We start from the raw sequence: 21,872 nt of genomic DNA, 5'->3' as shown, positions 1-21,872 counted from the left end.
TAGTTGGGTTATTATCTAGCATAGAAACATAGTAATTCATTGCTAGTGGGGTTATTATCTAGCATAGAAACATAGTAATTCATTGCTAGTGGGGTTATTATCTAGCATAGAAACATAGTAATTCATTGCTAGTGAACACGTCGCCTTTCATGTGAGATTCGCTGCTGGTTTCTATGTTATATTTTCTTACCGGGACTCAATTGTGGTTTCCTAAAAACTGCTTTGCAACTCGGCGGTGATCAGTGTAACTCTTCTTAGTCAGACAGGTACCCTTATGGTCCCCTAAGTCAGGGGCTCTCAACTCCAGTCATCAAATTTTGAGCAATATGAACTTTTGTGAACATTTTGTAAAAACACAAAATATAAGAATAAAATGTTTTTTTTTTTTTTTTTTTGCAAACCAAGTAATTCCATTCACTCCTCTAACTAAAGACACACACATTGCTTAAATTGCACCCAAGTTTTGGAGATAGAGTTTCGGGACTAAATTGGCAGAGCTCTGATACATTTCCAATGACATTTTAGCCCACGGGTAGCAAGAGACAACATGGACAAACATCACTTTGCAATGTGTGAGAAGAGGACCTTTCTGCTTAATGGCAGTGTATGAGAAGATTGTGAGTTAGTTTATTAGTGAGCACATGCTGATGGGTGAGACTAATCCGGAGATTGAATATATTCCCAAGCTTTGATTGACTGAATATTTCTATTGAAGGCAATGCTAGTTTCCAGGCCAATCGCAGCTGCGGAAGATATGGAATTAGGCCCTAAATAAATCAGATTTGCTGGTCGTGAGAAGTATGGGATGGCAGTGTCTGGTACTGCTGATTACCGCTCTTTGGTCCTGTATGTGCTCCGAGAGCGCGTCTCATTGAGGTTTTATAATAAAGAAATCTGGTGTCAAACCTTTACTATAATACAACACCTGCAGTGCAGACACCGGAGTAAGTGATCTAGAGCAGGGGTCCCCAACACCCGCCAAGCCTTTTATGGGTGCCCGCGACCGCAGTGCCGCCGACAGCTGCTGCGTGCCGGTCCTTGCCAGAAGTCGGGGGCTAAATTCCGCATCAGTGAGCAGGACTGGCGCAGTTCCTTGAGACCTCCCCCCACGGCAAGTGTATTGTAAGTGTGCGCGTCTGTGCATTGGTTGGTGCCCGCCACGCTCTCCTCTGTGCTCAAGTGTGCCCTCGGTCACAAAAAGGTTGGGAACCCCTGATCGACAGTATATGATCAAAAACAAACAAAAAATCAACTTGTCAATAAATTGGAAGCCAATATAAATATTTTCCCCAGATGCTGCTCTCATTAGCGGAAGGTTGTGACCTTCACCCAGTGGAAGCGGGAGACAGACAATAAAGATCTCCTCCGCACATAGAGATAGGTGCAGCCAGTGTTTATAACCAAACCTAGAGCCCAGATCCAGTTCCTACTATATAGTGAGGATGTGGGGGTATTATTATACACTTTCCTGTTACTTGAACTGGGTTGAGGGGATTTCTTTTAGAGCTAAAGCAGAAGTTGTATATATGTCTCAGTGCATTGTGACTAGGCAGAGTTGTATATACAGTATATAGTGATGACAGACGTGTGAGTTCCCACCGGTGGCGGGATAGGTGCAGGACACGGCCAGGTGTGCACTGCAGCTGTCTGTGTATACACCTCCGCCCCGCCAGGGGGAGCTCTGCTCACATATCTATCCTCTGCCCGCCGCTCTCCTCGTTCCTCCGGCCGGATATCTCTCCCGGCACGCGAGGCCGTAACCCCGGTCCCGCAACCGCCGCGACTCTGACCCCCGGTACTGGGACCCCCGAGGCCCGTTCCTTCGGTACTCTGACCATGCTTCCCCTGGTAATCTGACCCCCAGGGCCCGCTCCCCCGTTACTCTGACCCCGGAGGCCCGCTTCAACGGTGCTCTGAAACCGGAGGCCCGCACCCAGAGACTGCTCCCGACTCCCTCGTTACCATGGAGATCGGGACCGAGATCAGCCGCAAAATCCGGGTGTGTGTCCAGTTGAGCCCCTGAATAAAGCGGGTGTGAGGGGACCCTGGAGACCTGGCAGGGAGCGACCGGAGCGTTTGGGGGTCCTGGCGACCCTGAGAGGAAATGACTCGGGTGTATGTGGACCATGGTGACCCGGGTGTATGGGGGTCCGAGTCAACCTGAGACTTGGTGACGGTGTGATAGTGTGATTGTACTGCAGTGCCTGAGCATTTAGATTGCAAGCTCTGCGGAGCAGGCGTTCCCTTCCACTTCTGTGTACACTGACGTCTCCGTGTTTTTGTACACGGGGTTTCTCGCACGCGCCTCTGTCCCACAGAGCTTACAGACTTCTTACACAAAGATTAAAAACTGGGATCTGCTTCCTGTCCCTGGATCCGCTGGAGCTGACCGTTCTGCGGTTATTAGTAAAACAAATGTATATATTGGTTATGGTCACTGCGGCCTCTGTCAGTCTTTAGTATTTCATCAAATGGGGAAAATAAGAATACAGGGATTCATGTCGTCCCCTAAACTCGCTGTTCTGTCTCACTTTTACCCGTCCTAAACTCGCTGTCCTGTCTCACTTTTACCCGTCCTAAACTCACTGTCCTGTCTCACTTTTACCCGTCCTAAACTCACTGTCCTGTCTCACTTTTACCCGTCCTAAACTCACTGTCCTGTCTCACTTTTACCCGTCCCTAAACTCACTGTCCTGTCTCACTTTTACCCGTCCCTAAACTCACTGTCCTGTCTCACTTTTACCCTGTCCCTAAACTCACTGTCCTGTCCCACTTTTACCCGTCCCTAAACTCGCTGTCCTGTCTCACTTTTACCCGTCCCTAAACTCGCTGTCCTGTCTCACTTTTACCGGTCCCTAAACTCACTGTCCTGTCTCACTTTTACCCATCCCTAAACTCACTGTCCTGTCTCACTTTTACCCGTCCCTAAACTCACTGTCCTGTCTCACTTTTATCCGTCCTAAACTCACTGTCATGTCTCACTTTTACCCGTCCTAAACTCACTGTCCTGTCTCACTTTTACCCGTCCCTAAACTCACTGTCCTGTCTCACTTTTACCCGTCCTAAACTCACTGTCCTGTCTCACTTTTACCCGTCCCTAAACTCGCTGTCCTGTCTCACTTTTACCCGTCCCTAAACTCGCTGTCCTGTCTCACTTTTACCCGTCCCTAAACTCGCTGTCCTGTCTCACTTTTACCCGTCCCTAAACTCGCTGTCCTGTCTCACTTTTACCCGTCCCTAAACTCGCTGTCCTGTCTCACTTTTACCCGTCCCTAAACTCGCTGTCCTGTCTCACTTTTACCCATCCCTAAACTCGCTGTCCTGTCTCACTTTTACCCGTCCCTAAACTCCCTGTCCTGTCTCACTTTTACCCGTCCCTAAACTCCCTGTCCTGTCTCACTTTTACCCGTCCCTAAACTCACTGTCCTGTCTCACTTTTACCCGTCCCTAAACTCACTGTCCTGTCTCACTTTTACCCTGTCCCTAAACTCACTGTCCTGTCCCACTTTTACCCGTCCCTAAACTCGCTGTCCTGTCCCACTTTTACCCGTCCCTAAACTCGCTGTCCTGTCTCACTTTTACCCGTCCCTAAACTCGCTGTCCTGTCTCACTTTTACCCGTCCCTAAACTCACTGTCCTGTCTCACTTTTACCCATCCCTAAACTCGCTGTCCTGTCTCACTTTTATCCGTCCCTAAACTCGCTGTCCTGTCTCACTTTTACCCGTCCCTAAACTCGCTGTCCTGTCTCACTTTTACCCGTCCCTAAACTCGCTGTCCTGTCTCACTTTTACCCGTCCCTAAACTCGCTGTCCTGTCTCACTTTTACCCGTCCCTAAACTCGCTGTCCTGTCTCACTTTTACCCGTCCCTAAACTCGCTGTCCTGTCTCACTTTTACCCGTCCCTAAACTCGCTGTCCTGTCTCACTTTTACCCGTCCCTAAACTCCCTGTCCTGTCTCACTTTTACCCGTCCTAAACTCACTGTCCTGTCTCACTTTTACCCGTCCTAAACTCACTGTCCTGTCTCACTTTTACCCGTCCTAAACTCACTGTCCTGTCTCACTTTTACCCGTCCCTAAACTCACTGTCCTGTCTCACTTTTACCCGTCCTAAACTCACTGTCCTGTCTCACTTTTACCCGTCCTAAACTCACTGTCCTGTCTCACTTTTACCCGTCCCTAAACTCACTGTCCTGTCTCACTTTTACCCGTCCTAAACTCACTGTCCTGTCTCACTTTTACCCGTCCCTAAACTCGCTGTCCTGTCTCACTTTTACCCGTCCTAAACTCACTGTCCTATCTCACTTTTACCCGTCCCTAAACTCGCTGTCCTGTCTCACTTTTACCCTGTCCCTAAACTCACTGTCCTGTCTCACTTTTACCCGTCCCTAAACTCGCTGTCCTGTCTCACTTTTACCCGTCCCTAAACTCACTGTCCTGTCTCACTTTTACCCGTCCCTAAACTCTTTGTCCTGTCTCACTTTTACCCGTCCTAAACTCGCTGTCCTGACTCACTTTTACCCGTCCTAAACTCGCTGTCCTGTCTCACTTTTACCCGTCCCTAAACTCGCTGTCCTATCTCACTTTTACCCGTCCTAAACTCGCTGTTCTGTCTCACTTTTACCCGTCCCTAAACTCACTGTCCTGTCTCACTTTTACCCGTCCTAAACTCACTGTCCTGACTCACTTTTACCCGTCCTAAACTCACTGTCCTGTCTCACTTTTACCCGTCCTAAACTCACTGTCCTGTCTCACTTTTACCCGTCCCTAAACTCACTATCCTGTCTCACTTTTACCCGTCCCTAAACTCGCTGTCCTGTCTCACTTTTACCCGTCCCTAAACTCTTTGTCCTGTCTCACTTTTACCCGTCCTAAACTCGCTGTCCTGTCTCACTTTTACCCCTCCTAAACTCACTGTTCTGTCTCACTTTTAGCCGTCCCTAAACTCACTGTCCTGTCTCACTTTTACCCGTCCTAAACTCACTGTCCTGTCTCACTTTTACCCGTCCTAAACTCACTGTCCTGTCTCTCTTTTACCGTCCTAAACTCACTGTCCTGTCTCACTCTTACCCGTCCTAAACTCACTGTCCTGTCTCACTTTTACCCGTCCCTAAACTCACTGTCCTGTCTCACTTTTACCCGTCCCTAAACTCACTGTCCTGTCTCACTTTTACCCGTCCCTAAACTCACTGTCCTGTCTCACTTTTACCCGTCCCTAAACTCACTGTCCTGTCTCACTTTTACCCGTCCCTAAACTCACTGTCCTGTCTCACTTTTACCCGTCCCTAAACTCACTGTCCTGTCTCACTTGTACCCGTCCCTAAACTCAATGTCCTGTCTCACTTTTACCCGTCCCTAAACTCACTGTCCTGTCTCACTTTTACCCGTCCCTAAACTCATTGTCCTGTCTCACTTTTACCCGTCCTAAACTCACTGTCCTGTCTCCCTTTTACCCGTCCCTAAACTCACTGTCCTGTCTCACTTTTACCCGTCCTAAACTCACTGTCCTGTCTCACTTGTACCCGTCCCTAAACTCACTGTCCTGTCTCACTTTTACCCGTCCCTAAACTCACTGTCCTGTCTCACTTTTACCCATCCCTAAACTCATTGTCCTGTCTCACTTTTACCTGTCCTAAACTCACTGTCCTGTCTCACTTTTACCCGTCCCTAAACTCACTGTCCTGTCTCACTTTTACCCGTCCCTAAACTCACTGTCCTGTCTCACTTTTACCCGTCCTAAACTCACTGTCCTGTCTCACATCATGGCTGTGAGCACAAAAGTGTAATGTTTCCTGATCTGCTTCATATTGTATGTAATTCCTAATCTTTTAATTATATAAAAGAACATATACATATATTATTATATCACAAAACAACCGAAGCACTGACCGTGTTATAATGGCATGAATCAGAGTCTAATTAAGGAAAGTACAGTGGTGTATTGCAGTTTGTGGTGTGGTCAGGTCCCAGTCACTGACTCTCCTCAGTGATTCATTTGTATTTTGTGCTGTCTTTCTTTCTTATAACGGCTGTTGACCTCATTAGATAAAATGCCCGATACTGTTCTGAGTTTGTTACAAACGACCTACATAGCGTACATATTTGCTGCATATTTCTCCTTGTCATGACAATACCTGTTTCTCTTGTTTTACTCAGACTGCCATTAAGGGGAAACTTCAAGAACTGGGCGCTTATGTTGGTAAGTTTCACTTGTTGGTGTATCTGTATGTTTTATAGCAAGAACAATAACATATATTAAGAGGGCAGCCCTGCCTAGGACAAAAGGGAGTTAAGGGCGTAGCCTATTTAATTACAAATCCGAGCTCCCCCAAACTCCAATGGTTCAGAATGATCTGGCCCCTAGCGCCCCAAATCTGAGGCGAAAATAAGGCAGTCCCTCGTTTTCACGTCAGGCTCGGAGGAAATATCCTCCGCGTTTCTTCCCAGCTCCTCCCCATCACCCACTACACCCCACTCCTATGATCTCATACACACTGCGCACACCCTCATCATCCCCTGCACACACCCCTATAATTTACCATCACCCTCTCTATACATTCCCCCCTGCACAGAAGGTCCCAGCAGTGGCCCAAACATTGATTACTTTTAGCAAGCCACGTGTGTGCCTTCCGTTTATAGAATATTGTTTTATATTAAAAAAAATGATAAGTGAGAACCTAGTGGAATTGTATTTATAACTAATATTTCACTGCGATTTAGACTCATTAATAGTTATAAAAATAAATTCTACTTTGACCTTTCTCGTTGTCTAAAGTCCGGCAGCTGCGGATTGCCACTAGATTTCCAGGATCGCGGCTATGTGATCACTTTGGTAGCGATCACATGGTCCCGACCACCCCCAGGTAACGTAAACAGAAATGGTGAGCCCGATCAACCCCATGAAAATATGAATTCCTATGATGCCGTGGTGCAGCACAAGGGCATCTGGGGACCCCTTGGCTCCCTATATACTTACCCATTTAGTTATCATATTTTCCTGAGCGGTTTTAAATTACCGTTAAGTAGTTAACCGATGGACAAACATCAACTTCCACCTTCTTGTATGTTAATGATTGGAGGCATTGACTTGCTTAACCAGTGGTAATGTAAACTGGTGTCAGGAGTGTTTTACCCAGTGGATAATTTCTGGCCTTGTTCCTTAATATAAGTGCAAAATTATCATTTATTGTTTGGTACATTAACTTTAGGAAGAATCGCTGAAATTGGATTATTCATCTGTCAACCGCTGGTTTTTTCCTTTGAAAGTACTTCTTCAAAATGACATTCTGTCAGTGCATACATAATCAGATGACTATCAGCCCATACTTTGTATAATGTAGCACTCATGGTGATTTCCATCTCGCAATTAGATGAGGAGCTACCAGATTACATCATGGTTATGGTGGCCAACAAGAAGAGTCAAGACCAGATGACGGATGACCTGTCTCTCTTCCTAGGAAGCAACACGACCAGATTCACCACTTGGTACTCTGCAAGCATTATCTAACTCGGGCTGGCCAACTCACGTCCTCAAGGGCCACCAACAGGATGGTGGCCGTTGAGGACTTGAGTTGGCCACCCCTGGTATAACTGTATTCAATAGCTAAGCATCTTCTATCTTGATTACCTTCAGTAAAGAGGGCAAGCAGGAGCTCAAAGGCCTCATGTTTCAATTGTCAAAAGACATGCTTGAAAGCATGTAACCCTCACTGCCCTCTGGTTATTCCTGTGAGCGCAAACCGTAGCATTTGTTATTCGTTTATTGCATGAAAATGAAATTATCGTTGTAAAAATGAAAGGCCTTATTAACCTTTTATCAGCCGGATGGTCATACGGTTCGTGGCTGGTCCTTTTGACAGCCAAGGTTGGTAAAGCCAGTAACGTAAAATAGGAGTAAACAACCTTGTCCTACAATATAAAGGCTGATCTGGTCCTGTAACTTTGTGCAGTGTCAAGGTGAACTTATGAAAGAACAGGAGAAAAAACAACAGTGCACTGCCAAGAAAACCAGGAGGAGGCTCACGGCAGCAAAAGCAAAAATGTATTTATGCCATAAAAAGATTGGACAAAGGTCCCCCCTAGCCCCAACAAGTATCCACCTACGCGTTTCGGGCTCTATGCCCTTTCTCAAGGGAGAAAGGGCATAGAGGCCGAAACGCGTAGGTGAATACTTGTTGGGGCTAGGGAGGACCTTTGTCCAATCTTTTTATGGCATAAATAAATTTTTGCTTTTGCTGCCGTGAGCCTCCTCCTGGTTTTCTTGGCAGTGCACTGCCGTTTATTCTCCTGTTTCTGGTGGACTGCACGCTATTGATCCCTGCTGAAGAACACTCCCCTGGATTCTGCCATTCAAAAGTGAGTTATACCTGTGGGTTGCCATACCCCTTCATTCTCACTATATGGGACATTTATTGTACTATTCTTTATTGGTGCCTGTGGCATTAAGTACTAGTCCCTTAAACCCTATTAGGGTAACTTTATTGTGTTATACAGATTATTGGGAGCTTCTCAACTGCAGATGCTACGAATACACTAAGGACTTGTCTTTCTGATGCACTGGCGCTCTACACATCTGAACTTATGAAAGAACCTAACACTTAGTAACGTTTTTGTGCAGGCTTCAAGGAGTGCTCGATAAACTTCGCTCTGTCACATCAGGTCAGTAACCGTTAACCAATCAGTAATGGTAACAGAGGAGGGCTGCAGCATGTTCTTGTTGTTTCAGTAACGTGTCTGTAAACCCAGAGGCATGCAGGGGAACATATAATTAGTCACAGTCTTTTACCCCCACTTTATTAATGCAGCAATACTACATTACCCCTTTTTTCTTTTAATATGTGAAGCGTGTCAATGTTTAATTCTACATGTTTACCTAAGCTGTCAATCGTTTGGTGCTCCTGTTATAAATTGTAAAAATCCATACTGTGTGCCTAACATAATGGCCGCCTTTCAGTTTCATTCAAAAAAACACAATTTAATACTACAGAACTGGTTTATTAAAAAAAAAACACACAAGATTTCCCGTTTTGCTGCTTTAATAAGGTAACGTATACTGATTGCTTGCCAAAGACGTCCCGGTGCACTTCTATGACAGAAAATGACCTGTGCTACCAGGAAATCTAAGTGTTTGAATATAGTGTAACTTATTTATTTATCAAATGTTTTACCAGAAAGTATATTAGTTACTTGGGACACTATGCTGTGTTACTTCACCTCTTTAATCCTGCTGGCAGGCTGCATTTTTAATGGTCACACACCTATATTATGAAGATTACACGTGGCATTAACCTGTTCCATTCTGTGCCATCACAGAACCCAATAGCCTCAAGGTTTCTGATGCCATCATCTTCGAGAGCAGCATGCCTTCAATCAAGAGCCTGTCTGGTGGGAGCGAGGATAGGATGAGAGATGTACCAGCTCTCACTGTCTCCAGCACGCGGCAAGAGAGGTACGACATCCCAGTCTTCACCAGCTCACACGGGCAAAGAGCCACAGGCACCAGGTATTCAGCACAGCAGCCGGATCAGTTTTTGGGGAGCAACTTGGCCATGTGTTACTGGCACCCCTGGCAGTGAAGAGAAAAATCTATTTCAAATGGGAAACCGTAATGTGGTCCTAAATAGTAGATATGATTTAATTGTGAAGGTTTTTTTCTTTTTTAATCTCATATTTTGTCATGTTTCATTCAGAAATATCCAAGATAGCCTGAAATAAATGCTAATTCCACCTCAAGCTACTGAAAAGTGGCACCCATTCTATGATGTAAACAGACTGCCGGTGTTACCACCCATTTAAGTGAGCAGGATCATAAAGAGTTAATTGCCCCATATTTATTCTGTGTGATGTTCACAGCTGAATGCACAAGTTCCATTGACCTCTAAATAACAGGCCTGGCTTTTATCAGAATTCACTCTGGGTACAGAAGGAAGACCTTTTAGTATTTGGGGAATTAGTAATGAAAGGCTCTGTTACAAATAGATGTATTGTATTGTATATATTGTATGTCTTTATTTATATAGCGCCATTAATGTACATAGCGCTTCACAGTAGTAATACATGTGGTAATCAAATAAATAACAGATAATATAAATAACAGATCATGGGAATAAGTGCTTTAGACATAAAAGTAACATTAAGGAAGAGGAGTCCCTGCCCCGAGGAGCTTACAGTCTAATTGGTAGGTAGGGAGAACATACAGAGACAGTAGGAGGGAGTTCTGGTAAGTGCGTCTGCTGGGGGCCAAGCTTTATGTATCACTAGCTGAGAGACCCGGCGTTGCCCGGGATTTAATTGCGTGAAATGATCTGATGTAGTTGTTGTCCAAAAATTGTTTGTAAGCAAACAGCAGTACAATGTACATGTAGGGGGGAGGGGGGGGACAAACAGCAGTACAATGTACATGTAGGAGGGGGGGGGACAAACAGCAGTACAATGTACATGTAGGGGGGAGGGGGGGGACAAACAGCAGTACAATGTACATGTAGGGGGGAGGGGGGGGACAAACAGCAGTACAATGTACATGTAGGGGGGGTGGTGGGGGGGGGAAGAGCTGTTGTACGTTGAGCATATTGTGATTTGTGCATTAAGCTGCTGGCGTGAGGGCAGGAGTGGTGACGGGGAGTGTGCTTTTTGTAATGTTCCACGGCGACCGGAGTGTGAGAGGGGGTTGGGAGTGTGAGAGACCTGTGTGTCGTGTCCCGCGGCGCCCTGTGTGTCGTGTCCCGCGGCGGCCTGTGTGTCGTGTCCCGCGGCGGCCTGTGTGTCGTGTCCCGCGGCGGCCTGTGTGTCGTGTCCCGCGGCGGCCTGTGTGTCGTGTCCCGCGGCGGCCTGTGTGTCGTGTCCCGCGGCGGCCTGTGTTGTGGCCGCTCCCCCGCTGTGTCCCGTGCGGCCGCTCCCCCGCTGACTGCAGCGGCCGGGGTGTGAGCTTGGAGGCAATGCGGGAAGGAGGGGCAGAGGCGCTGGGAGGGGAGGCACAGGGGTTGGAGGCAGCGGGAGGCACAGGGGTTGGGGTTGGAGGCACAGGGGAGGCGGCGGCTTTGTAACTTATCTGGGCGGGAAGTGGGGGGGGTGGTGTGTGTGTGTGTGTGTGTGTGTGTGTGTGTCCCCTTTAGCCCGTCACTCCGCCTCAGGCCAATGAGAGGTGTGCGGGGGCGGGCGGGCCAAGGGAGCCATCTCATTGGCCTGAGGCGGAGTGACAGGCCAAAGGTCCAATGCGATTTCCTCTAGGGACACAGGGAGACACATACATACAGACAGACAGGCAACGACACATAGGACACTTTGAGAAATACATAGTAGATGTGTTCAGAATATCCACAGTGCTATTCATATGCTTCTTTAAGCAAGTGTGTCTTAAGGTGGGTCTTAAAAGTGGATAGAGAGGGTGCAAGTCGGGTACTGAGGGGAAGGGCATTCCAGAGGTGTGGGGCAGTCAGTGAAAAAGGTTTAAGGCGGGAGAGGGCTTTAGATACAAAGGGGGTAAAAAGAAGACATCCTTGAGAAGAACATAAGAGTCTGGATGGTGCATAACGAGAAATTAGGGCAGAGATGTAAGGAGGGGCAGAAGAGTGTAAAGCTTTAAAAGTGAGGAGAAAACTGGAGTGTGAGATGCGGGATTTGATCGGAAGCCAGGAGAGGGATTTCAGGAGGGGAAATGCTGAGACAGATCTAGGAAAGAGTAGAGTGATTCTGGCAGCAGCGTTTAGGATAGATTGTAGGGGAGACAGGTGAGAGGCTGGAAGGCCGGACAGCAGGAGGTTACAGTAATCGAGACGGGAGAGAATGAGGGCTTGAGTCAGAGTTTTAGCAGTCGATTCAGTAAAACCGTTCCAGATTAGTGTAAAATAATTTGCTTTCAGTAGAAATGTTTTTCTTTGATAGATATGGTGCTGTTGTTGCACGTTTGTTTATTGGTAAGGAACGCGTAATCCGTTTCACTCCCAGAAAGCAGACTTTGTTAATCCAGGATATGTACCACTAGTGACACTCCCCATCTCTTCCAGGATGTCTTCTGACAATGGCTCAGCTACCCGTCTGACCTCTGCAGTAAAACCCCTGCGGGAGCTGTTACCTTCTGAGGCCATCATTGACATCAAACCTGACGTGGATGACCTCATTGATGATGATCTCGGCTTTGTCACTGAGAATCCACTGTTCTTCAGGAGTAGACACGTGGCCACTACCGGCTACAGGACATCGCGACCGACTGCTGAGCTGTACAGGCCTCCAGGAATTGGTCAGCACATGCACCGTGCTACTGAGAGCAGCACCTCCTTACACAGACTTTCTCAGGCCGGTGCTGCAGCAGACAAACCACTGGACGTGAGAAGCAGCAGGTCTATTAATGCTATGAGACTATATGATACACAGACTTTGAGCAGCCTCCCTGAAATGTATAGGTCGGCACCAAGGTCTACCTCTGCTAGATCATCGAGGGAGGTGAGTTCTCGGGCGCCAAACAAGGTGCTTGGGGCAGATTGTATGAATCTTCCATTTCCAGCACCGTATACACTTCAGCATCTGAATAGTGTTCTTCAGAAATCATATGGTTACTATGCGCACATTATACGGAGATGTTAACATTGTCTTGTTGACATTTTTCTTTGCTTCTAGGTTAGCGATTATTTCCAGATCTTGGCTCATGTTAAACTAGTTTTGACTGAGAAACTAAACTGAAATGTGTGATATTAATTATTATTACAGCTCAATACCGTTATAACGCGGTCCGTTACAACGTGAATCCGCTTTTAACGCGATGCAAGGGTGGCTTCCAATTTTCGTAATTATGAATACTTTACAAAACGATTATTGGTGTCTTAAATACTTTATTGTACAATGCATACAATTGTACATTATTTCTAACGCGATCCGCTTATAACGCGATGTGATTCTATGGACCCCAAGCACAGCGTTATAAGGGTGTTGAGCTGTGTTATTATTATTAATAAAAATAGTAAAATATCTGAAGGCTTCATTGCATTACTATACTATATCTGACCGAAAGCACCCATTGGGTTACTAGTTTGATTGTTGTCATTTGTTCTTACTGAACACAGAACAAGTTTCTTGTTGGTCATCTGCTTCTCTATAGTTTCTCTTAAATACCTCTCTGTTTTGTAGGATGAAAGTTTGCGGAAGAGGAAACTGCCTGTGGCCAGTTCAGTGGTCAAAGTGAAGACATTTGTCAATGATGGTGAACAGGAGGATGAGGACGAAGATGAAGAGGAGGAAGGCTACTTATCCCGAACAGCCAGCATCTCCAGCAGCGTGTCTGTGCCAGCCAGGCCAGAAAGGAGGTACCTAAAGATCCAGCTAATGTGAGAATAAAGACCTTGTTACAAACACACCAGATGTGATCAGGGAGGACGGTGGTATTTGTAGCAGGAAAAGTTTTGTAACGGAGTGGTGCTCAAGGAGTTAAAAACAAATCCTGAGATCAAGACAAAATCTTAACGCAGGAATCAAAAAGTGAAGTTTGTCAGTGGGGGCCTGTACTGCTCGTCGATGCGATCCCTAATGGGGTATATACGGATATGTACAAAGGCAGCAGCACTCCAAATACTGTATAGTAAATAACAACATAATATCCAACATTTGGCCCCTTCTCTCGTGTTCTTCCTCGCGGCTGAGGAAATATGGGATATATATTATGCGAGTAATACATTTATTTCATTGTTTAAAAAAAGGCAGCAGCACTGGAAATATTACTTATTCTTATTTTAAAGGATGTAGTAGCTGTTTTTGTCCCCAGGGAATTTCCGTATTTCTGTACGTTGTCATAAGCTCCTTATAGAACCGATGGGGAACGTGCAGAGTCCTGATAGTGAGGTGAGGTAACACGTAGCATCGCTGGATGCGTGTGCCCTTTGATATATCCACTTTGAAGACCACAAATGTGTCTCTTCAGTTCACCTTCATTTGACATAGTGTGTGTGTGTGTGTGTGTGTGTGTGTGTGTGTGTGTGTGTGTGTGTGTGTGTGTGTGTGTGTGTGTGTGTGTGTGTGTGTGTGTGTGTTAGGGCGTCAATAAATCTCTCGGGTATGTGAATGGGTTACAAAAGTAAATAAAAAATATGATATAATATAAGTGTTGGGCAGGTCAGATGGGCGGTTAAAAATCAGGTATATACTGTACTTGGTAAAGTTAGTAAAACCGGATTTTGGTCCACGGTTTAATAGGGGGTTCGGTGCAGCTGTAGGAAGTCGTCCTCTTGATCCACAACAAATGGAAAATCTGCAAAAAATGAACGCTGCACAAAGCGCCGCTCGATACTTCATCTTTTTATTATACAAGTCAATGTAATAGTAACGCGCTTACAGAGGTGCCAGATAAAACCAGCACGTTGGAAAACTGCTCGGGGTCCCCGATGGTACAGCTGGATCTGTCGCCTGCTTCTCCCAATTGTAACGCCGACGTTCCCGCCGTCAGCCGGAACTGCAATACATGTCGTCGTAGTCCAGTGATGTCACAGAGGAGAGCACGAGCCAGGCTTGGTTCCCAGTAATGACTGCCCTACGCGTTTCACCGGCTTTGTTTCAGCTTCAGGGGTGGGTGGGGCTTGTCGCAATAGTGGTTTACATAGCCCTCCTGTTGCCATGGCAACAATCCCGATCATTAATTAACCCTAATAATAATATTAAAAAAGGCATAAATACAGACTGATAAATATCCCAGCAATAAATATAATAATAATAAGGGATTCAATATGTGTTGTGCTTGTTTTGTGTGTGTCACCTTCAGCCCTCGTCTCCCCAATGATCCCACAGACCCTGCGGTTGTAGCCTCTCTTCTCCGTGTCGCTCCAACATATTTTCTGATCTCATTTTCCCATTTGCTTTTGGTCGTCGTCTTGGTATTTTAATCTCTCTTTGAATCCAGTTAAGTAGCATCTTTGTCCCGCAATGGTCATTTCTTCTAGCGATATGTCCAGCCCACCACCATTTTAATTTCTTCACCCTTGTGTCGATTACTTCTTTGTTTTGGTTTCGAACCCGTTCTTTTTCCTGTCTCTTCGGGTAATTCCCAGCATGCATCTCTCCATACGTCTTTGCGTTGTCTTAAACGTCTGAATTATCGTTTGCTTTTAGGGTCCAAGTGTCACATTTTAATGTGAGCACGGGCAGGATACACTGGTCGAAAACTTTCCTCTTGGGACCACCGTGGAAGTTTCCCTTGAAAGATTTGCATTTATTCCGAATGCCCCATCCCATCTTTGTCCTGTTGATTTCATATAAAGGGTTCCCATCCATTGTTACTCGCCGGCCAAGGTGGACATAGTCTTTGGCTTCCACTTCTTTTCCATTTATTCATTTTATTTTGATCATTGCAGAGGTGAAACATTTGTTGGACATCACTTTGGTCTCGCTGAGAGTCACATGGAGGCCACTTTCTAGCTTTCTTCAGTGATTTCTCCCGTTTTCTTGCTGGAGGTCTTCTGGGCTTGTGGCAAAAATACCAATGTCATCTGCAAATCGTCGGTGACTCAAGTATTCACCGTTGATTTTTGGTTCCTTTCTTCCCAATCCCATGTCTTGAACAATTCTTCAAGTGCTGCAATGAAAGCTTTGGTGATATGTTGTCTCCCTGCCGCACTCCCTTGCAGATTCTTATCGTGCGCTTTTGTGTGTGTGTGTGTGTGTGTGTGTGTGTGTGTGTGTGTGTGTGTGTGTCCATTTTCAATGTCTCATTATGATAAATCAAACTAAGCTTTCTGAAAAAGTTTGTAACAATCCCGCTTTTGAAGTGACCCTAAAATAATTATTACTGATGAAAAGGCTGATTTTATTTGTGTGTTCTTTCCATTTCTCTTCAGACCTTCGCTTCCTCCCTCCAAACAAGCCAACAAGAACCTGATACTAAAAGCCATATCTGAAGCCCAGGCGTCTGTGACGAAAACAACTAATTATTCTGCAGGTACTATGCAAAAATCTGCAGTAAACTGATCAACTAAGTGTGTGTGTCTGTGGATAGAGATTTATTTATTTATTGTTCTCAGTTCTTCATGTTTGGCAGCTGTATAAGGCCGCGTCCATGGATAGTGCTTGTGGGCTGAGGCGCGCTTACGCTCGGCACTGAGCCCCTACAGCCACAATGAGAGCGGCTTTAGTAGGGGCTCGCAAGCGCGCGGAAGCGTAGGTCTTAGGAAAATTTTACATTTTCGCACTTGCCGGAGCGCAGGGCCGGTCACGTGAGCGGTTCGCCCAATGAGGGCGAACCAGCTCCGTGACGTCACTGGCCCGCCCGCCGACATGCCCCCGGTCGGCGCGCTGTCTAAGGCCAGGGAAAGCACCCGCTTTTCCTCAGCCTCAGCGCGCCTCCGCCAGCAAGCAGTATCCATGGACGCAGCCTTAGAAGAAATAGATCCTCACTCATCCTGGCAGAGGCCACTGCTCTGGTCATCTGTTCTGCCGTAGTTTGCATAAATCTCCACACAGTGCAGAATAATGCAGCACCCTATGTAGTGTGGCGATGAAATGGGGGGGGGGGAGATGTTCCAGCTGTCTGTGGTACTCATCATACTATTCCCCCAAAGCTGCTCCCCAGAAGCAAACAGTACCCGTTGCTCCAAGAACACGCCTGCTGCTAGAGGAGGACCTGGTGCTGAGGCAGAGCAGGCCCTCCATAATCAGCGACCAGGCACAACTAGAGGAACTGCAAGAGCAGAAACTGAACGCTGATCAAGGTATTGCGAATGAACCTCCTCATTACCTGTAATAGTGGGGTGCTAATTGGATCCCTAGCAAAGTATTGTGAGTAGTAAGATGCTAATTAATTAATTGCAACATATTGCAGGTCCCTCTAGCACAGTGGTGGGCAACTCCAGTCCTTAAGGGCCCCAACAGGTCAGGTTTTCAGGATATCCCTGCTTCAGCACAGGATGCAGCCACTGACTAAACCACCTGTCCCGAAGCAGGGATATCCTGAAAACCTGACCTGTTGGTACCTTGAGGACTGGAGTTGACCCCCCTGTACTAGTAACAAAGGGATTCATTTGAACCCAGAAAGGCTTCATTATTAATAGAAGGATAATAGAAGGCACACCAAAGTATCTTCCATTGTGGGATGTGAAGTCTCCTCAAGTAAGAAGAGGGAAGTGTAACGTTTTAGAACTACGGAGTCTGTACCCCCACCCCCCTCTCCTATGCCAGTACAAATGAATGAGGGATTAAGCCCTGACCTATCGGGGATAGGATACAACTTTCTAAGCCGCGGTGCTTAATCCCCACATTATTTTGCACAGGTATTGAACTAGAAGAAATAGAAAAATGTCCCTTTTCCCCCCATTTCTGTCATTTCTCAGTAGCTCGACACAGAATGGATTTACTTTCCCGACTCCAGGCGGATCCAGCTGCAGTGGATCCACTGATCAGCCTAGGTTTGGGTTTTGGTTTTTCTTGCCTGTTACTGAACTCCTGATAGAAACAGTGTAGGTTCTGCCTCAGACTCGGGTCTCTGCTCTGAAGTGAGAGTCTTTGGTTCAATAGCACCTCTGTGTGATCTTGGGAAACCAATATTAGATTGTAGCAGCAATCACGTGGCGCTGTGGGCCGTGTTAAGGAAGCCAATTACATCTAACATTCCTAGTCTTCATATGGCTCTCATGCGAATCCGTGTTGTGAAGGCGTTCTGATCCGTTTTGTTTCTGATCAGACCCGGAGGAAGTTGAGACTGTAAGGCCGGTGGACAGCAGGTCGTTCGTTCTGAAAAGGCCAAAACTTTCCGAAGAGGTCGCTCTGCATACCAAGAACATTACACACCCACCAGCACCCGAGGACCCACCCCTGCCAGGGCGACAGATCCAGCCCCGGTAAGCAGCAACAGGTCTTGTAACTTAATAAAATGTTAATACCTTATTTTGCTTTACATTGTAAAATAATATTCTGATTTACTGAAATTGTTCATATGGACACACAATGTGTAACAAGTAACAAAATTAATGTTACATTAATGCGCCCCCCCCCCCTATTTTTATATTCCATTTATTATAATGCCCTCCCCTATTTTTATATTCCATTTAATATAATGCCCTCGCCATTTACCATATTAGCCAGGCGCCAATAATTAATTTTGCAATGCGAAGTTAATATTTGTATAGATGTATCTAATATCTAATATCTAGTGTATTGAAAGTGATGTTTTTATACTACCTGCTTAAATATCTTACCTATTTAACCATTCATTTTATTTTCCGTCACTTAAGTTGTGTTTTAGTTTTGCACATTCTGACCCAAAAAAACCACTGAAACATCTTGCACAATCTACAATAAATGTTCTGTTTATTATGGGGTCATACCTGACTGAGAAACAATTGCAGCAACCATTCCAACGTGGCAGGCGATCAGGGACAGTGGGAGGCGATCAGGGACAGTGGGAGGCGATCAGGGACAGTGGGAGGCGATCAGGGACAGTGGGAGGCGATCAGGGACAGTGGGAGGCGATCAGGGACAGTGGGAGGCGATCAGGGACAGTGGGAGGCGATCAGGGACAGTGGGAGGCGATCAGGGACAGTGGGAGATGCCGTTTTAGATTTGTGTCCTTGTTCAAGGGATTTTCTGTCTGTATCTTAACCACCAAACATTAAATTGTAAGCTCTTCAGACTAGCCATGCGCTGTTCTATGTGAACTGCCCGTGCTATATAAGCATTATTTTTCTGTGCTTGCCCCCTAATCAGGGAAGTTCCTGCCTATGAGAAGCCTGCAAGCCCCAAGTTCATTGTCACCCTGGACGGTGTGCCTAGCCCCCCAGGGTACGTGTCTGACCATGAACCGGAGGAGGAAGCCATGTCTTTCACTGAGGAAGGAGCGAGTTGCACTGAGACGTATACCTCTCTGACCAGGGCAGGCCAGAACTATCCGATGCAGCTGCTGTCCGAGCCCCTCTGCAGCATGGACGGTACGTCGCCGCTGCTTCTGCATCTCCTTAATTCCTCTGCTTTTCACACAATTTTTATCCAGTCTCTTCATTTGGGCAGGATAGCAGTCCTGGAATGGGTTGCTGCCACTCGAACTTCCTTGTGGAGACGTGTTTTTACCATTAACATAATGACTTTCAAACATTAACGTGATAGTAGCAGCACGTGGAAGCGTTCGTACTGTGCCTCACTCCACTTCCTTAGCCCTGGTTTGGCTGTACAGGATAGCAAAGCACAGGGGGAGATATTCCTAAAAGGGAGGAGGCAAAATATAGCACAGAGCAGAAAATCCGCATCCAACTGGAAAAGGTCGCACATAGTGACTATTATGCAAGGATATGTGATCCGATGTTCGGCAGGTAAAACTTACAAGCACAAAGAGGGCAACTGTTTGTTTTTTTGTTGGCAGTGGATATGGAGCGTGTGCTTGTTCCAGCCAAACGGAAGGTTCCTGAGCGCTGCAAGTTTTGGCCTGCGTGTAAAAATGCAGACGGCTGTGTATTTCACCATCCTACAGCCCCCTGCAAGTGAGTAGTGTCGAGCACGTTCCCCAGCCATCCCCTGTTCTCCCTTTGCTGTCAGAGCTGCTTCTCTTTAAACAAGTAACACGAGTCTTCACACCAGGGCTCTAAAGCCAGTTTCCCAAAGGGGCTGTTAGAAAAAGAAATTAGGAGTTGAAGGGCCACGAGAGTATCGTAATATCGTTTAGGACACATTAAAATACTCATGCTGGCAACATTTTGAAGTATAATACTTTTTAACGTGTGTCTGTGTTTACACTAAAAGGTTAAACATAATTGAACGTAGCTACCTGGGCAGATACAATAAATGAGATGAATCACAGTACGAGGGCCACTTCAAGACCCTTTGCTGCCCGCATTTGCCCAGTGTGCCACCAGTGGAAGAGCCCTCCGCATGGAAGCAGTGCTGCCAGAAACAAATGTTTTGTTGGCTACAATAACCCATACTAATATTGTGAGTGTCCATCAGAATTTACTCGGGTAGCTGCCATTGACCTTGTTCCTGCACCCCCAGTAATTGCGCTGCTCGTTCTAGGTGTGCCTGGCCTTTTGTAACTAGAAATGATATTACGGAGATTTCTTGCTGCTTTGAAAGAACCCTTTCTTGTTAATATGTCTGTGCCTGGTTTGGTAGGCACTGACACCCTGCGCCGCTGCCACCGTTTAGATAGAATTTGCATTCCGTGTTGTACCACGCGGTATTTTAACTGGAACGTATAGTTGGATTACATTTATGCTCTGTTTCCTTGAAAATGTTAATCTCTCCATATACATCGTATATCTGTACTTGCCTAACCTGAAAGCAAGGTCTGTGTTTATTTGTATTTCCCATTACCTTTTCCTCTAGATCGTTCCCAAAATGCAGGTTTGCTGACAAATGCTTCTTCATCCACCCGAACTGTAAATACGATGCAAAGTGTACCAAAACAGACTGCCCTTATACCCACGCCAGCAGGCGGGTACCAGTGCCGCCTTTACGGACAGGTACCCATGCTTTCTTTTAGCTTTCTCACTTCCCTGGTGGTGTCTGTCGTCATTTGGGTTCAACTTCAATGAAAAAGACTGGTGTAAAACAAATGGAACGCCGGTGTTTAGCACTGACTGTGTTTTCTTGTCTTTCATGGAATTAATGAGGATTATTCTGCTCCTAGTGCCGGTAGCAATCCCACATCCTGATGCGCAAGTCTGCCGGTTCTTCCCGGCGTGTAGGAATACAGAGTGTTCTTTCTACCACCCAAAGGTAAGGCAGTGCTATAAGAGAGGGGGGAGGGGGGGGGGTTATTGGGAACGTGTTTCACCCATTCGGTGTCGGATAACTCCTAATGCTAATCGCCTACCGCGGGGGCGAAACGGCCATGTCTAAAAGTCTCGCTCCGCACCGTTTAGGGTGCACATCTGCTACACAAAAGTGTTTGTTTCTTGTGTAACACATTCAACCCTCTTGTTCCGTATTTTTAGCACTGTCGATTCAATACCCAGTGCACACGACCAGACTGCAAATTCTACCACCCGTCCGTCTCTGTTCCTCCCCGACACGCTTTGAAATGGACCAGATCACAAACCAGGTTCATCTCCTTCCTACTTTCTAGATTTTTGTTCTTGTTAACTCGTGCAATCCTGCCCCGTGCGCGCGCGTCCGCGCAAACCTGCCCCGTGCGCGCGCGTCCGCGCAAACCTGCCCCGTGCGCGCGCGTCCGCGCAAACCTGCCCCGTGCGCGCGCGTCCGCGCAAACCTGCCCCGTGCGCGCGCGTCCGCGCAAACCTGCCCCGTGCGCGCGCGTCCGCGCAAACCTGCCCCGTGCGCGCGCGTCCGCGCAAACCTGCCCCGTGCGCGCGCGTCCGCGCAAACCTGCCCCGTGCGCGCGCGTCCGCGCAAACCTGCCCCGTGCGCGCGCGTCCGCGCAAACCTGCCCCGTGCGCGCGTGTTTGTAACAGACTTCTCTGCGCCTTTTCTCAGCGAGTGATTTTGTTCTGCCGATCTGCTACGTTGAAGTTGCTCTTTCTGGTGCAATCGCAAAGTGCGAAACGCGCGTCCTCAGACGATGCTTCCTCCACCAGCACAGATGAAGGATTTTAACATGGACTCTTTGAAGCCTCAGATTTTTTGCCGGCGTATCTTGGGTATTTTTTTTACACTGAAGTGTAAACGAGTGAAAACCTTTTCTATAATCATATTTGATCAGGTTTTATATGCTGCGGAATGGGAAATCCTTTCTGTTTGCGAGGCACATGTGTTTTCCTTATTTTATAAACTGTTTTGTGAATATCTTGACTGGAAGTGTTCCCTGTTGTATTGAATAGTCTGAGTGTTCTACACAATACACTTATTTTTAAAACTTTGCGTTGCTGTTTTTATTTCTGTGCAACGTGTCGGCTTTATCAGAACTGCTACAATTTTATTTTAAAAAGTGCCACACACCCTTTCAAGGACACGGTAACA

General features: G+C 46.6%; 1 protein-coding gene across 4 annotated transcripts; it reads left to right on the top strand.

Moving 5' to 3' along the window:
• Positions 1–1,690: 1,690 nt before the first annotated feature.
• Positions 1,691–21,771, top strand: ZC3H14 (zinc finger CCCH-type containing 14). 4 transcript variants are annotated; one of them, XM_075614587.1, is made up of 17 exons: positions 1,691–1,999; positions 6,156–6,198; positions 7,370–7,484; positions 8,617–8,657; positions 9,312–9,447; positions 12,002–12,437; positions 13,119–13,315; positions 15,812–15,912; positions 16,532–16,681; positions 17,300–17,374; positions 17,650–17,806; positions 18,672–18,892; positions 19,321–19,438; positions 20,280–20,416; positions 20,584–20,672; positions 20,891–20,997; positions 21,390–21,771. In XM_075614587.1, exons 1-17 carry the CDS (start codon positions 1,964–1,966, stop codon positions 21,394–21,396), a joined length of 2,166 nt encoding a protein of 721 aa, XP_075470702.1. In that variant the 5' UTR covers positions 1,691–1,963; the 3' UTR covers positions 21,397–21,771. The 4 variants fall into 4 exon arrangements, with proteins under 4 accessions (XP_075470702.1, XP_075470699.1, XP_075470700.1 ...); XM_075614584.1 differs by having other exon boundaries at positions 9,312–9,501; XM_075614585.1 differs by having other exon boundaries at positions 1,692–1,999; positions 9,312–9,501; positions 13,119–13,294.
• The last annotated feature ends 101 nt before the right edge of the window (positions 21,772–21,872 follow it).

The sequence above is a fragment of the Ascaphus truei genome, chromosome 9 (genome assembly GCF_040206685.1).
Source record: "Ascaphus truei isolate aAscTru1 chromosome 9, aAscTru1.hap1, whole genome shotgun sequence".
Lineage (NCBI taxonomy): Eukaryota > Metazoa > Chordata > Amphibia > Anura > Ascaphidae > Ascaphus > Ascaphus truei.
The sequence above is the reverse complement of the archived record's forward strand: the minus strand, read 5'-3'. Positions and strand labels throughout refer to the sequence as shown.